Below are 17,208 nucleotides of genomic sequence, written 5' to 3'. Positions count from 1 at the left end.
AGAACAGAAAATTTATGTATATTCACTAACTGAACTTATTTGAGACAAAATCATTGAATGTTAATGTCAATTTTCAAAAAAATTATATTTAAAAAATCAATGAGAAGACTAGAAAATTTCTAAAAACTCTTTATTCTGACTTAATAGAAATAACTAGATTCTCATATATGCTTCTGTCTTTGATCTATTACAATATCACATATCACATAGCTTCTGGAAAGCGACATGTCTTAGTATTATGAAAATAGTTTTGACCTGGCAGATCACTAAAAAGATTGTCAGTTTGTTTCAGAATATAAAGAGCATAAAATGAAGGACTGATTTAGAAAGTAAATTTTACTTGACCTGGTTTAAATCTGTGTCCTAGATAAAGCTCTGTAATGTATTTAAATGTAGCAAAATTATCTTGATTTTGATGGGCTTGCTTGGTTTACTGATTAATGCCTTCACTTATAATAAGAAAGGTTATTCTTTATTTTCTATGTAATCTGCCTAGATAGCAGATTCTGTGTTTTACTAGAATAATTTTCTGATCTTTAAGTTGTGTTTATTATGTCTTTATTCTTGATCATTTAATGGCAAAGTACAGTTTCCTCATTTATCAAAGAGCTAAAGTTCTTTAAAACTATGTTACTTCCTACGCTTCTTTTTAAAATATTTCAATGTCATTTTGCTTAGATAGGTAATCAAGTATTGTTTCTGAGGCATCCATAATCCTATCTTAATCAAGTACCCAAACAATCTCTAACAACTCTTGATTTTGTTTTCCAAAAAGTCACATCCTGTTATAAAAGATACAAAGTTTTTATAAAGTTTTCAGGATATCTTTTAAACCTAAAACTACCTTTGAGATTTCTAAAAGGGATGCTGGGGAAATGCAAAAATTAATTCCTTCTCCTCATAAAGAGAGAAATGTGAAAATTAGGTTCATTTGATGGGTTACTATTGTTTAAGAGTTGCATGAGAAGAGTTGCAAAATCAGAAGAGATGCTTAGCCTCCCTTATATTTTTAAAAGTAAAAAACTGTTAACATAAGATTTTCAGAAATTGTATACCTTATGAGCAGTTCCTGAAGATTATTGACTATCTTGAGAGTAAACTTCAAGAGAAACACTAATCATAACTCATAATTTTTTTTTCAGAAATGGACAGAATATCAAGATAGAGGATCAACAAAGAAAGATGTGAACAACACTATAAATCAAGTAGGCCTAACAGGCATATAGAAAATACTCCATCCAACAACAGCACAAATCACATTCTCCTCAAGTGCTCATGGAATATTCTGCAGTATAGAACACACAGCTACAAAACAAGTGTCAGTAAATTTCATAAGACTGAAATCATATGAAGTATATTCTCTGACCATAACAGAACAAAGCTAGAGATCTGTAAAAGTGAAAAAATTCATAAATAGGTGCATATTAAAAAACATACTATTAAGTAGTCAATAGGCCAAAGAAAAAAATTATAAGAGAAATTAGAAAATACATAGAAATGAATGATAACAAAGATACAACATACTAAAACTTAGGGGATGCAGGGAAGGCAGTATTCAGAGGGAAATCTATAGCTGTAAAGTTCTACATTTAAAATAAGATTTAGGGGCACCTGGCTGGCTCAGTCAGTTAAGCATCTGCTTTCAGCTCAGGTCATGGTCCCAGGGTTCTGGGATTGAGCCATGCATCGGGTTCCCTGCTCGGTGGAGTCTACTTCTCCCTCTCCCTCTGCCTGCTGCTCTGCCTTCTTGTGCTCTATTTCTCTGTCAAATAAATAAAATCTTTTAAAAATTTTACAAAAAAAAAAAGATTTAAAGGAACAAACTAACTTTAAGTCTCATGAGTAACTAGAAGAGCAAGATAAAGCCAAACCTACCAGAAAGATGGAAATAATAAAGAACAGATAAATATGAAACAAATAGTAGAAAAAATTGAATCAATGAAATAAAAAAATTCAGAATCCTTTCATGATAAAGAAAATAAACTATTCATAAAACTAGGAATAGATGGGAAAATACTCCGCCTAATAGAGAACATTTACAAAAACTTACAGGTATCACTGTCAATTGGGAAATACTGAGGCTTTCTCCTTAGGATTAGAAACAATAAAAGAATGCCTGCTTTCACTGGTGCTATTCAACACCATAGCGGATGTTCTAGTGAGAGAAATTAGGAAAAGAAAAACAAAGAACAAAGGAAATAAAAGGCATCCACATTAGAAAGGAAGAAGCAAAATTATCACTGTTCACAGATGACATGATCCTATATATACACAGAAGATCCCAATGAATCCAAAAGAAAGAAAAAGGGCAAATGGGCAAAAATCACTTATGTTAATCAAACCCAAGGTGAGTGTTATTGGGAATTCCAATGTATAGCTGGTTGGTCACAAGTCAACCTGAGCCTATGACTGGTGTCTGAAATGGTTGGGGGTGGGGGTCAGTCTTGTGGGACTAACTCCCATAAACTGGGACCTAAGACTATCTCTGGGTAGATAGTGTCAGAACTGAATTGAACTGTAGAGCACCCAGCTGATGTTACAGAAAACTACTTGTTGTGGAGGGAAAACCTCCGTACATTTGGTAACCAGAAATATCAGAAGTGAAGTGTTCACTGTAAAGGTAAAGACGACACACAGGGAAAAAGAAGATACAGGAGGAGACGAGCACTTCAGGCTTTTCTTTTTTAGGTTTAATACAAGGCAACAATGAAAATATAACCCAAATAAGTGGGCAAAGGATGTGGCAAACAAGTGTTTGTTTCCCAAAAAAGATATATAAATGGCCAATAAACACATGAAAAGTCATCCCACATCATTACTCATTAAAGAAATGCAAAGAAAACAACAATGAGCACTTCATATTCAACAGAATGGCTATAATCCAAAAGACGTAATAGTGAAGTGGTGGCAAGGAAGTAAAGATATTAGAACACTCATTCAGTGCTTGTGGGAATGGAGAATGGTGAGGCTGCTGTGGAAGTTTGGCAGTTCTGCAAAAAGTTAAACAATGTATTATCCTATAACCCAGCAATTCCAGTTCTAGATATAGACCCAAAACATTGAACACAGGGACTGAAGCAGATACTTATGCACTGATGTTCACACCAGCATTACTCACAGTAGCCAAAGGTGAAAACCACCCAAGTATTGATGACCAGATGAATAGATAAAATGTGGTATATCCATATAATGGAATATTTTCAGGCATAAAAAAGAATGCCAAGTACTGATTTATCACAATGTGGGTAAACCTTAAAAACATTATACTAAGTGAAATAAGCAAGTTACAAAAGGAAAAATATTATATGACTCCACTTATATCTAGACAGTACCATGAGAAGTTACCAGGGGCTGGGAGAAAGGGTGATACAGAGTTATTTCTAAATGGGTACAGAGTTTGTTAGAGGTGATGAAAAAGTTTTGGAAATAGGTAGTAGTGAAAGTTTCTTAACATTGTGAATGTAATTAACGCCACTGAACTGTACACATAAAATGGCTAAAATGGCAAATTTTATGTTTTTTGCATATATAACTGCAGTTAAAAACTGTTATGATTTAATTATATACTGAACCCTCCAAAAGAATTTTACCTTCCTTCCACTCTGGTATTATTGGTTACCTTAACTAAATTAACCACAGCTATTTAATCTCTATAATGTATAGACAGTTTGTTTTACTCTGATGTTTGCCTGAAGACTCTGCTTTAAGTGACAGGCAAGAGTTTGTGTATTTAACAAAGAAAGACAGTCTCAGAGCCCCACAGAAAAGGACTCTATCAGGTTCTTCAAACTGTTGACCTGTCAGAAGAGAATCTTGATTACCGGTTTCTGAGTTGACACCAGACAACCCTGAGACCATACCAGTGCACTTAATGAGGGCTTCCAGGTTTTCTTCTAACCTAAAAGCTTACAGTTTTATAAAAGCAGACTACTGACCCAAGATCCAGCAGAACATCAACTACACAGGACTGAATAAATTGATAAAGGAAATTTTATTGTGGTTATGTATTTGGAATATTGTTGACATTGTTTTAATGTTCTATTTTCTGAATATATGAGAAAATCCTCTTTTTAAATTGTTTGTAACTCAAAACAATTTAGTAGACACTGCTTCTGTAAACTAAAATCAAATATATTAAAATAATGTTTCTCATTCACGTCCTCCTGATCTTACCCCTCCTTCTGAATTCAGAAACTTTCATTAAGTCTCCCTACTTTCCACAGCAATATAGTTATAAGCATTGTTTGTATAAGAATTTGTCCTTTTTTTACCGTTTAAATAATAGTTTGTATGTTTTTATATATTTTTAAATCATGGTTACAGAGATTGACAGGAGACTAGGTTTATGTTTAAATACTCCAGATCTTTATATATAACACAATTAGAAAGATAAGTACCATATGATTTCACTCATATGTGGAATTTAAGAAACAAAACACACAAGAAAAGGGAAAAATAAGAGAGATATAGCAAGAAACAGACTCAATTATAGAGAACAATCTGATGGTTACAAGAGGGGAGGGTAGTGGGGTGAAGGGTTAAATAGGTGATGGTGATAAAAGAGTGCACATGTCGGGGTGCCTGGGTGGCTCAGTGGGTTAAAGCCTCTGCTTTCGGCTCAGGTCATGATCCCAGAGTCCTGGAATCGAGCCCTGCATCGGGCTCTCTGCTTAGCAGGGAGCCTGCTTCCTCCTCTCTCTGCCTGCCTCTCTGCCTACTTCTGATCTGTCAAATAAATAAATAAAATCTTTTAAAAAAAGAGAGTGCACATGTCATGATGAAAACAGAGTGACCGTATGGAACTGCTGAATTACTATATTGTACATCTGAAACTACCTGGAATTAAAATAAAAAATTAAAAAAATAATAGATGTACTCATGATCCATTACTCCATTTAATCTTATATACCACAGCATCAAAACCTAAAAATCAATTCCATTGTCCTTTTTTTAAAACCAAGATATAAATGGACAAATTGACTGTGCAACCAAGGCATGGCCAATGAGAGCCATTAATCAGTTATGGTAACATAATCTTAAGGTGTAATGTTGATCTTACCTCATCCTTATGGAGCACATACCTACACAATCCCCTCAGGGAATTATCCTGGTACCTTTTTTATATGGTCCCAGTATAAATGTGGTAGGGAGTTCACTTTCCAAGAGGTCAGGAACCCTCAGTAAATTTCAGGGACCTTGAGAAAAGAGGTGCTACAGGTGAAATGTGGTAGAGAGGATTTCGTGGCTCTGGTATCCTAGCTTTGGAATGGCAAAAGATAACAGAACACAAATACAATTCAATTCTGCATATACTTGGAAATTCACTTCCTAATTGTCTTTGTCTTTTAAAAAATTTTTTTTATTGTGTTATGTTTTTTGGTTATTTTTAATATTTTATTTATTTGACAGACAGAAATCACAAATAGGCAGAGAGGCAGGCAGAGAGAGGAGGAAGCAGGCTCCCTGCTGAGCAGAGAGCCCCCATGACCCTGAGATCATGACCTGACCCGAAAGCAGAGGCTTTGACCCACTAAGCCACCCAGGCGCCCCTTACTGTGTTATGCTATTCAGCATATAGTACATCAGTAGTTTTTGATGTAGTGGTCCAAGATTCATTCTTTACATATAACACCCAGTGCTCCATGCAGTCTGCACCCTCCTTAATAACCATCACCAGGCTCACCCATCCCCCAGCACCCCTCCCCTCTAAAACCCTCAGTTTGTGTGTCTTTTAATTCTCCTCTGAACCACCTGTTAACATCTCAGTGGTTCATTAATTAATTGACTTAAATGTTTGACATGGGTTTAAAAAATAAAAATGGAAATTAAAACTTCAAAAGAGAGAAAATGATACAGTTAGAAGACAAGCAAAGGAAATCCAAAGTATACAAAGACCCCAAGGAAGAAAACTGAAATAATGAAATAAAAACAACTGTTCAAAAACAGTTCTCTGACTTACTTCTTTTAGCATAATGCCCTCTAGGTTCATTCATGTCTTGTAAGTGGCAGGATTTCCTTCTCTCTCTTTTTGTTTTACATTTTATTTTTTTATTTTTTAAATTTCTTTTCAGTGTACCAGAACTCATTGTTTATGCACCACACCCAGTGCTCCATGCAATACGTGCCCTCCATAATACCCACCACCAGGATCACCCAACCTCCCACTCCCTGCCCCTTCAAAACCCTCAGGTTGTTTTTCAGAGTCCATAGTCTCTCATCGTTCATCTCCCCCTCCAATTTCCATCAGAATCATAGGATTTCCTTCTTTTCTAAGGCTGAATGTTTCACTGTATGTACATACTGATGAACACATATATCATATTTTCTTCATCACTCCTCTTTTCTTTTTTTTTAAGATTTTTATTTATTTATTTGACAGACAGATCACAAGTAGGCAGAGAGCCAGGCAGAGAGAGAGAGGGAAGCAGGCTCCCCGTTGAGCAGAGAGCTGGATGTGGGGCTCGATCCCAGGACCCTGGGATCACGACCTGGGCTGAAGGCAGAGGCTTTAATCCACTGAGCCACCCAGGTGCCCCCATCCACTCCTCTTTTCATGGGCACTTAAATTACTTCCTTGTCTTGCCAATTGTGAATAATGTTGTAATCAGTATGGAGGTGTAGATATCTCTTTGAGTTAGTGATTTCATTTCCTTTGGATATATACCCAGAAGTAAAATTTCTAGATCATTCTGTTTTTAATTTTTTGAGGAACCTCCATAACTGTTTTCCATAGTGGCTGTATCAATTATACATTCCCACCAATGTGCACAAGGGTTCTCTTTTCTCCACATTCTCTTTAGCATTTTTATCTCTTGCCCTTTTGGTAATAGGCATTCTTTTAAAGCAGTTCTAGGTTCACAGCAAAATTGGGTGGAGAGTACAAAGTTTCCACATATACCAAATCCACTCCCCCTCAAAGAACATACCCCACTACTGAACATTCTGTGCCATAGTGCTATATTTGCTCTAATCAATGAAACTGCACATCATTTTCACCCAAAGTCCATAGTTATATTAGGGTTCACTCCTGATGATGTATGTTTTATGGGTTTTGACAAATGTATAATGACAGGTTTCTACTGCTGTAGTATCACAGAACAGTTTCACTGCCCTAAAAATTCTCTATGTTCTGTCTATTCATCCTTTCCTCCCCAACTAACCTCTGCCAACCAGCGATCTTTTTATTTTCTCCACAGTTTTGACTTTTCTGGAATATCATATAGTCAGAATCATGTGGTATGTAGCCTTTTCAGATTGATGAAGAAAATTATATGATATATATATAATTATATATTATATATAAATATATATAATTTTATATTATATATAAAATATATTTAAAATAATATGCATTTAAGATGCATATTAAAATAATATGCATTTAAGCCGCCAAGCGCTGACTCTTGATTTCTGCTCAGGTGATGATTTTGGGGCCCTAGATCCAGCCTCACTTTGGGCTCCATGCTCAGTGGGGAGTCTGCTTCAGGATTCTCTCTCTCCCTCTGCCCCTCCCTCCACACTCTCCTTCTCTGTCTTAAATAAATAAATAAATAAATAAATCTTTAACAAAAGATTCTCCCATGATTTTTCATGGCTTAGTATCTCATTTCTTATCTCTGATTAAGATTTCATTGTTTAGACATACCACAGATTTATCCATTCACCTACTGAAGAATATCTTGACTGATTCCAAGTTTAAGCAATGAATAAAGCCTGTATAAACACCCACATGCAGGTCTTTGCATGGACATAAGTTTCCAATTTATTTGAGTAAATAACAAAAAGTACAGTTGCTGGAATGTATAGTGAGAGTTTTATAAGAAAGTACTAAATTGTCTTCCAAGTGTCTATACCACAGGCAGGCGTTCCTGACAGCAATGAATAAGACTTTTCTATTGCTCCACATACTTGCCAGCATTTGGTGGTATGAGTGTTTTAGATTTTTGTGATTCTAACACATATGGAATAGTATCATATGTATCATATGTTTTAATTTTCAATTCTGTAATGACATAGAGATACAGATATAGAAATATATACATATACACATATATATAGTTAGATGTGTGTGTGTGTATAGTCCAGCTATGTTCCTAGAATGATCCAGCTATGTTCCTAGGATGAAAAAACTGATTTTTTAGTGGACAGCATTTTGACATACTTTTTATTTTTTTTAAAGATTTTATTTATTTATTTGATAGAGATCACAAGTAGGCAGAGGCAGGCAGAGAGAAGGGAGGAAGCAGGCTCCCTGCCAAGCAGAGAGCCCGACGATGGGCTCGATACCAGGACCCTGGGATCATGACCTGAGCCGAAAGCACAGGCTTTAACACACTGAGCCACCCAGGTGCCCCTGACATACTTTTAAAATAAGTCATTGAAGCTATGAATTTTGCTCTGAGAACTGCTTTAGCACTTTAGATTCTGTTATAAAGTACTTTCAAGATCATTATTTTCTAGGTATTTTGTAGTTTCTGTGTTTTAAAATGTCCAAGAGGTCAAGAGTTTTGTCTTGATTCCATCAATTCCTTGTTTTATTGCACTGTGATAGATAACATTGCTTTATTTCTGTGTCTTGGAATTTATTCAGGTTTTCTTTGTGAACAATTTTGTAAATGTCCAAAGGACACATAAATAGAAGATGGATTTTCTATTTTCAGGCTATAGTACGTATTTCTTTTAAATCTTCTATAAATGTCATTTAGGTATTTTCCATCCTTTCTTTTTGTCTTTATTCCTTTAAATGGCTATCATAGACTGAGAAAGGTGAATTCAATTTTATGTTTATGTTCTTCCTTTTAAGTCCTACAGTTCAATACCAAAATCCACCAAAGATATCACATATAAACAAAAGAAAAAAACAAACCAATAACTTCTAAATTTTAGGAAACCAAATTCATCAATAATTATAATAATACACCATGATCAAGTAGGATTTATTCAGAAATGCAATGATGCCTTACTTTTGGAAATCTATTACTTTACTTCAATATGTTAATACTTCAAAAGACAAAAACCATAAGGTTATCTCTACAGAAGTTGAAAAGGCATGTAATTCAATATTGATTCTTTAAAATTCTAAAATAGGAACAGATGGACAAAACATTAAAAAAATGCCTACACCTAAAAGCCAATACCATCCTTAATGAAGAAACAGTATCAAGTTATTATATAACTTTAAAAAGGTTAATTACTATTTTGATTATTTCATAATAAAAAGTTAATAGTATCTGATATGATTATGGTTTGGAAGGCTCTGTAGCCTACATTTACTCAGAATTAGAGCTTGATTAAATTAGACATGAAATCTAGTGGCCTAAGGGCAATAATGTCATATTGAACAATAATGATCCTATTTTTATACTCAATACTATGCTTCCATAAAAAAACAAAGTAAAAAATATTCTTATGCCAAGCAGTGTGTCAGAGAGTCAAAGTATAGTCATACGGTCTTCAAACAATCATTTGACTGGCTATCAAGTACTGAAGTGGCACAAATTTCTGGTGATAAAGACTGAGTTATTCAGATTAGAAATGCCTTTTATAACTGTATTACCGAACTCCCAGTTCCCACTGTACCTGTTTCTTTCAGGAGATTCCAGATTTCTCTACATTTATGGATCTGCTCGAGGGCACGACTCAGTAACTCGGTCTATTTGGCAATAATGCAAAGAAAATTAGTCTCAACCAGACAAAACTTAAAGCAAATTAAAATAATGTATCATATGCATTAAAAGCAGTTAAAAATGATAGAAAAATTACAGTTTAAGCTGAACACTTATAATTTATATACAAATATTAACCTCTCTTTGTATTTCTTTTTTTTTTTAAAGATTTTATTTATTTATTTGACAGAGATCACAAGTAGGTAGAGAGGCAGGCAGAGAGAGAAGAGGAAGCAGGCTCTCCACAGAGCAGAGAGCCCGATGCGGGGCTCCATCCCAGGACCCTGGGATCATGACCCGAGCTGAAGGCAGAGGCTTTAACCCACTGAGCCACCCAGGTGCCCCTATTTATATTTCTTTTTTAAAGATTTTATTTACTTATTTATTTAGTTGCAGAAATACAAGCACAAGCAGGGGGCAGCCACAGAGGGAGAAGAAGCAGACTCCCTGTTGAGCAGGGAGCCCAATGTGGGACTCAATCCCAGGACCCTGGGATCATAACCTGAGCCAAAGGCAGACACTTAGCCAACTGAGCCACCCAGGTGGCCCCATTTGTAATTTTCTTCATGTCCCAGAAAATGAGGATTAAACAGAAAATCTTTAGCACTATCAATTTTAATAATCTAGGACAGAAGAGCAGCACTTCTAGAATGGTGTTATGAAGAGTTCCATGGACCCTCCCCCTAGTAAAACAACCGTAACTGATGAATTATAAAACACAAACATGTAAAGTCTCAGGAAATTGCCCAAAGGGTAAAAAGAAAATGGAGACACTTCTATTCCAGGAATCTACTGAGTCTCAGTAAGACAGTAAACACCCATGATAGCTGAACCCTCATCTACTCACCATCCACTCCCAGCTCAGTGTGAGTGCTACTTTGGGGGGGTGTGTATGACCAAGAAGATGGGGCTCCCTGTATTCTCAGCTTCTAGACTAGGCATTTCCAGAAGGGGCAAGCTGCCAGCACTTTTCATCCTCCTCCCCCCGATCTGAATTGCAGGAACTCTATTATAATAAGCACAAATAAGAGGCCTGGAGCTCTCTTCCTCTACCCAGTCCCTATAACCAGGCATGGGAAATTACAGTTACTGGGTCTCAATTGCCCTCACTGCAGCTTGCTTATAGGACAGAGTTTCCACTGGGAGAGGCAAGTTCAGAATGCCAGGGACTATGACTCCTGCCAAGCACCTTACTCACAGAGCTGGACTGTCACTCTGAGAGAAATGTGCCATGTTCCCACTTCCAGCTCCAAAACAGTGATATAAAATTTCTTCTCAGGAGAAGCAGCAGCTCATTAGAAGAGTCAGCTCTGTATCTCTGCCTAAGAGGACTGACTTTAATTGGAACACAGCTTGGGGAAGTTCAAGTCTAAGGCTACTCCAAAAAAAAAAAAAGGGAGATTTCGGAGTTGAATACTTAAAAAGAGGCTAATAGCTCAATGATGTCAACATGCAAAACAGAAGACCATCCAGAAGCTTACATAGGGAACGAGGGTGAGAAAAAACTAAGATCCCTACCACTTTTCAAAGGAGCCTCACATTAAGTGTATCAGACTGTGGAACAATTAATGTCTAAAAGCATTTTTGAACACAAACATGCACATGCACGTGCGCACGCACACACACAAACACACACACACACTCACCCCCACCAAAAAGCAACCATGCTAGTAATTAGTCAAGATTAACATCTGGGTTAACACCAATGAAAGACTATTCAGAAGTTAACAAGGATATCGCGGAAAGAGAAACTATAAAAATAACCCTGCTAAAACTACTTTCATCCCTTTGTAGAGGGGGGGCCAGGGTGACTCCACAAGCAAAGACTGTGACCTCTAGAGAGTGATATCAGAAGCCGAACCCTTCTGTATAGCTGAGGGAAGTAGACTAGCCTGAACTAGCCCAGCCAAGTCTCTAAACCAATAAACAAGCAAGTATTAATGACAACAAACCACAGAGGAGAATAAGTATTCAAAGATGCTTCAATATATTATCTAAAATGTCTAGTTTTCAACAGAATATTGTGAGATATGCAAAGAAATGGTAAAGTACGACCCAAATGCAGGAAAAAAGCAGGCAAGAGGAATTGACTGAAAAGGTCCAGATGCTGAACTTGGCAGACAAAGATTTCAAAGCAGCTATTTTAAGTATGTTCAAACAACAAAAGGAAATCACAGTTTAACAAAGGTTTGGTGACAATGTCTCAGCAAATATATAATCTCAATAAAGAAGGCAGTGGGATAACATATTCAATATGATGAAAGATAGTAACAGTTTTTTTAAAAGATTTTATTTATTTATTTGACAGATAGAGATCACAAGTAGGCAGAGAGGCAGGCAGAGGAGAGAAGGAAGCAGGCTCCCTGCCGAGCAGAGAGCCCGATGCAGGGCTTGATCCCAGGACCCTGGGATCATGACCTGAGCCGAAAGCAGAGGCTTTAACCCACTGAGCCACCCAGGCGCCCCAAAGACAATAACCATTAACCAACAATCTAATAACCAGCAAAACTATCTTTCAGAACTGAAAGCAAAAAACAAAAAAATTATAAACAAAAGTCGATAGAATTTATTGCTGGCAGAACCATTTTATAAAAATGCTAGGAGAAGTTCTTCAGGCTGAAAACAAATGACGCCAGATAGTCTGAATCCAAACAGAAAAAAAGTACACTGGTAAAAGCAATTATGTAATAGTTATGTAAACATAAAAGTATATAAATATATATTTCTTTTTTCTTCTTTCAATTCTTTTAAAAAGCAATTGTATAAAACCATTGTTTTTTTTTCTTTTAAATTTTATTTATGTGACAGAGAGAAATCACAAGTAGGCAGAGAGGCAGGCAGAGAGAGAGGAGGAAGCAGGCTCCCAGCGGAGCAGAGAGCCCGACATGGGGCTCGATCCCAGGACCCTGGGATCACGACCCGAGCCGAAGGCAGAGGCTTTAACCCACTGAGCCACCCAGGCACCCCAAAACCATTGTTTTTTATAACTAACACACCATTCCATAGACCATTCCACCAACCCAAGAATCACACAAATTCTTCTCAAGCACACACGGCACTTTCTCCAGGACAGACAATATGCTAGGCTCCAACACAAACTTCAAATAAAGTTTAAATAACATGAAATTACACAAACTACGTACTCTGACCTTAGTGGAGTAAGTTTAGAAATCAATAAGATAATACAAGTTTGGGGAATTCACAAATATGTGGATATATTAAGTAAGAGGCTACTAAATAAACAATGGGTCAAAGAAAAAAATCACAATGAAAATTTAAATATAATTCGAGACGAATGAAAAGAAAACACAACATACCAAAACATATGGGATGCTGCTCAAGCAGTATGCTATGGTCTGAATGTGTACCACTCAACCAGTTCATATGTTGAAATCTTAAACCTCAAAGGTGCAGGTATTAGTAGGTGGGGCTTTTAGGAGGTGCTAAAGTCACAGAGGTAGAGCCCTCAAGAATGGGATGTGTGCCCTTTAAGAGGCTATAGAGAGATCCTTAGCCCTTTCTACCATGTGAAGACAAAGAAAAAAGGCGCAAACTAGGAATCAGGGAAAAAGGCCCTCACCAGAGAACACAACCATGCTAGTACCTTGATCTTGGACTTCTATCCTCAAGAACTGTGAGAAATAAAATTCTGTTGTTTATAAGCTTCTCAGTGTGTGGTGTTTTAGTTATAGAAGCCTAAACGGGCTAAGAGAGAAAACTAGCACTGAGAGTGGGGTGCTTCTCTAACAAACGCCTGAATGAATGGAAGCAGTTTTGGAACTGTATAATGGGTAGAAGCTGGAAGAGTTCAGAGGCGTGAGCTAGAAAAAAACTACTTTGCTGAGAATGAATGGTTAAGAGCAATTCTCATATTTGAAAGAGGACTTCAGCTATCCCCATTTTTTACCTCCGTCTGTACTTTCTAATTGATGAAGCTCTTCTTTTTGGCTTATCTCAACTCAGGCAAAGTACTCTGTGGGCAAAGCATCCCATGATGGGAATTAAACTACCCTCTCAAGCAATAAGGATTGCCCTGAGCCTGCAAGACCCCATGTGACTGATCCCAAGACAATGACTGTATCTTCATGTACCTACTGACCTTTTCCCCACGTTTTCCTTGTATAAACCTAGAATTATTTTTAGCACTTCCACGGTTGTCTTTGAGACACTAGTCTGCTATCTTCCCATTGTTGCCCTCACTGAAATAAATTCCTTTCTTTTTTCACCACCAATCCCCTCTCTGCCTTTGGATTTTGTCAGCGCATGGCCAGATCTGGTCTGTCTGGGACCCTCAGACATCCCTGTGCCCTGGTTACATGAGGACCAAGAAAGAGAATAGCTGCAGAAATCAATCTTCTTAGAGAACAGTTTGGGAATACAGTGAAGAGAATGTTGGTAGAAATATGGATATTGAAGATCATTCCGATGACGAAGGAGGAACAATGGAAATTGGAGGAAAGCCACCCACGCAAAAAAAATAGCAAAAAGTTTGGCGGGATTGTGTTTATGTCCTAGTGTTTCATAGAATACTTTTGAGTGGCGAAATTGGACATTTGGCTAAAAAAATTTCTAAGCAAGGTGCTGAAAAAGTGGCCTGGTTTCTCTTGAATGCTTATAGTAAAATATAAGAAGAGAGAAATGATTTAAAGGTGAAAATGCTAATCACAAAGGAAGCACAGGGGCACCTGGGTGGCTCAATCCATTAAGTGTCTGCCTTCTGCTCAGGTCCTGGGATTGACCCCTGCACTGAGCTCCACATTGGGTTCCCTGCTCAGTGGGGATTCTGGTCTCCCTCTCTCTTTGCCCCCCACCTCAACTGCTGCTCACTCTCTTGCATACTCTCTCAAATAAATAATTAAATCTTTTTTTTTTTTAAAGGAAGCACAATTTAAAAATTTGGAAAATTTTCAGCCTATCAAATTGAAAGAAATAAGAAAGCTAGTTTAAGATGGAACACTATGGGTATGATTGAAATTTGATAAGGAGAATGCTGTGGTTCAACCATCTCAACAGAAGCCAGGAGCTATTCACACACCAAGATAATGGGGAAATTGGTCAGCCATCTAAACAGAAGTTAGTAACTCTTGTCCAAAGCAATGGAAGAATGACCTGAGGCAGTTCAGAGTTCTTGGGGCTGGCCCTAAAAAAGGCCTCCCAACACAGGCCCTAGAGTACAAGGGTCTAAGAGGCAGAATGATTTCAAAGGAGGAGACACAGCTCCCCAGTGCCACTGAACCTCCCCGACTCCCCTTCTCAAATTCTGGGGCCATGTTGCACAGCCACTCCAAGTGCAGCAGGCTGTTATGCCTGCCCCTCCAGACGGCATAGGTCACAAACTTTGGGAAGTCATCAGCTTGGTGTCCTCATGGTAGGCAGAATGCAAGAGCGGGGAGCATAAAGGCTTCCACCTAGATTTCAAAAGATGCCAGAGGAGACTTTGGAGCTCAAAAAACCGCTGTGGGGTGAAGCTATAGCAGGAGACCCCCATTAGGGGCAACACCCAGTGCAGCTTTCCATCCCAGGGCGGCACAGCTACTGTGAGGGATTCCAGTCTGAACCTTAATCTGTGAGAGCTATAGCATGGGTTTACACCTGGCAGAACCATGTGGATGGGGCCTAGAGGTTTGGGGACACAACTGCAGTCCCAGTGGGTCCAGAATGTGGGACACAAAGCCAAGGAGGATTGTTCCCAAGCCTTGGTGTTTAATATTACTTGGCCCACTAGGTTTCAGACTTACTTTGAACCCATTAACTTTTTTTTTCCTATTTCTCCTTTTTGAATAGGAATATCTATCTTATTCCTGTCTCTCCACTGCATTTTGGAAGCATATAACTTGTTTGATTTCACATGTTCATAGCTGTAGAGCAATTTGCCTCAGGATGAATTGTACCTTCAATCTTACCTCGTATCTGGTTTAGATGATATTTAGAAGAAACTATGGACTTAGATTTTTGAGTCAATGCTAGAATGAATTAAGATGTTTAGAGCTATTGAGATGGAATGAATGTATTTTGTATGAGGAGGATATGAATTTTGAGGGGCCAAAGGAGGAATGCTGTGGGTCTGAATGTGTCCCCAAATTTATAGTGCTTCAAACAGCTTAAGACACAGTGCTTAGAGGGAAATTTATAGCTATAAAAGTTATTACAAAAAGAAGAAGTAAGTTACTAAGCTAAACTTCTACTCTAAGACACTGGAAGAAAAGCAAACTAAAACCTAAGCAACCAGAAGGAAGAAAATGATAAAGATTAGAGTGGGAATTAATGAAACAGAGACCAGAAACATAATAGGGAGATAAAAGAAATCAAACTTGGTTCTTGAAAAAGAAAATGAAATTGAAAAAATTTTGTATAAACTGGTCAAGAAAAAAAAAAGGAGAAGACACAAATGACTATAATCAGGAGTGAAAGAGGGGCCATAATCATCAAACTTACAGAAATAAAAAAATGATTCTAAGGGAAAACTATGACCAACTGTAAGCCAAAAAATAAGATCACTTAGATTATAATACACACATTTCCAGAAACATAAACTACTGAAACTGAAAGTTGTGGCAAGGAGGTGCAGAAAGTAGAACCTTAGCCTAGTGCTGGTGGGAATGTAAAATGGTTTTGCTGCTCTGGAAAATACTCTGGTAGTTCCTCACAAGATTAAGCATAGAGTTATCATAAAACCGAGCAATTCCACTGCTAGGTATATACTCAAGGGAAAATAAAACACACATGTCCACACAAAATTTCTATATAAGTGTTTACCATAGCATTATTTGTAACAGCTGAAAATTGTTAAAACTCAATATCCATCCATGGATGAATGGAAAAACAAAATGTGGTATATTCATATATTGGAATATCATTCAGCCATTATGGGAATGGAGTACTGATCCAAACTACAACATGGTGAACCTATACGGAGTCAGTAAGGAAAGATTAAGTCATATGATAATATTTATATGAAATATCCACAATAGGAAATCTATAAAGACACAAAATAGATTAGTGGATGCCTAGGGCTACTGGTTGGGACAGGGAGTGACTGCTAATAGGTAAGTGATATTTTTTTAGAGTGATGAAATGTTTTAAAAACTATATTGTGGGGATGCCTGGGTGGCTCAGTGGGTTAAGGCCTCTGCCTTTGGCTTGGGTCATGATCTCAGGATCCTGGGATTGAGCCCCACATCGGGCTCTCTGCTCAGCAGGGAGCCTGCTTCCTTCTCTCTCTCTCTCTGCCTGCCTCTCTGCCTACTTGTGATCTCTGTCAAGTACATAAGTGAAATCTTAAAAAAAAAAAAACCCAAAACAAACAAACAAAAAAACTATATTGTGTCAATAGCTGCACAAATCTGAATATTCTAAAAACCTTTAAACTGTATACTTTACTGGGTGAATCCTAAGCTATGCTAATTATACCTCAATACGTTTGTTAAAAAATAATGTAGGATAGGGGTCAGGATACATTTGTATAAAAGGTCAAACAGTAAATGTTTTAGGCTTTTCCAGCCACACAACTATCTTTCACGTATTTTTTTTCACATACATTTCC

At 37.3% G+C, this 17,208-nt stretch overlaps 1 protein-coding gene across 1 annotated transcript in view; it reads right to left on the bottom strand.

The window, feature by feature from the left end:
* Positions 1–17,208, bottom strand: part of LOC132007102 (testis-expressed protein 11-like) — a 208,448-nt gene that overhangs the window by 67,108 nt on the left and 124,132 nt on the right. The window contains exon 13 of the mRNA XM_059385234.1: positions 9,580–9,652. Within this exon, the coding sequence (XP_059241217.1) occupies positions 9,580–9,652 (73 nt within the window). The remainder of the gene's footprint in view (positions 1–9,579; positions 9,653–17,208) is intronic.

This window comes from Mustela nigripes, chromosome X (genome assembly GCF_022355385.1).
Source record: "Mustela nigripes isolate SB6536 chromosome X, MUSNIG.SB6536, whole genome shotgun sequence".
NCBI classification, from domain to species: Eukaryota; Metazoa; Chordata; class Mammalia; order Carnivora; family Mustelidae; genus Mustela; species Mustela nigripes.
This window is presented reverse-complemented; position numbering and strand designations above follow the sequence as displayed.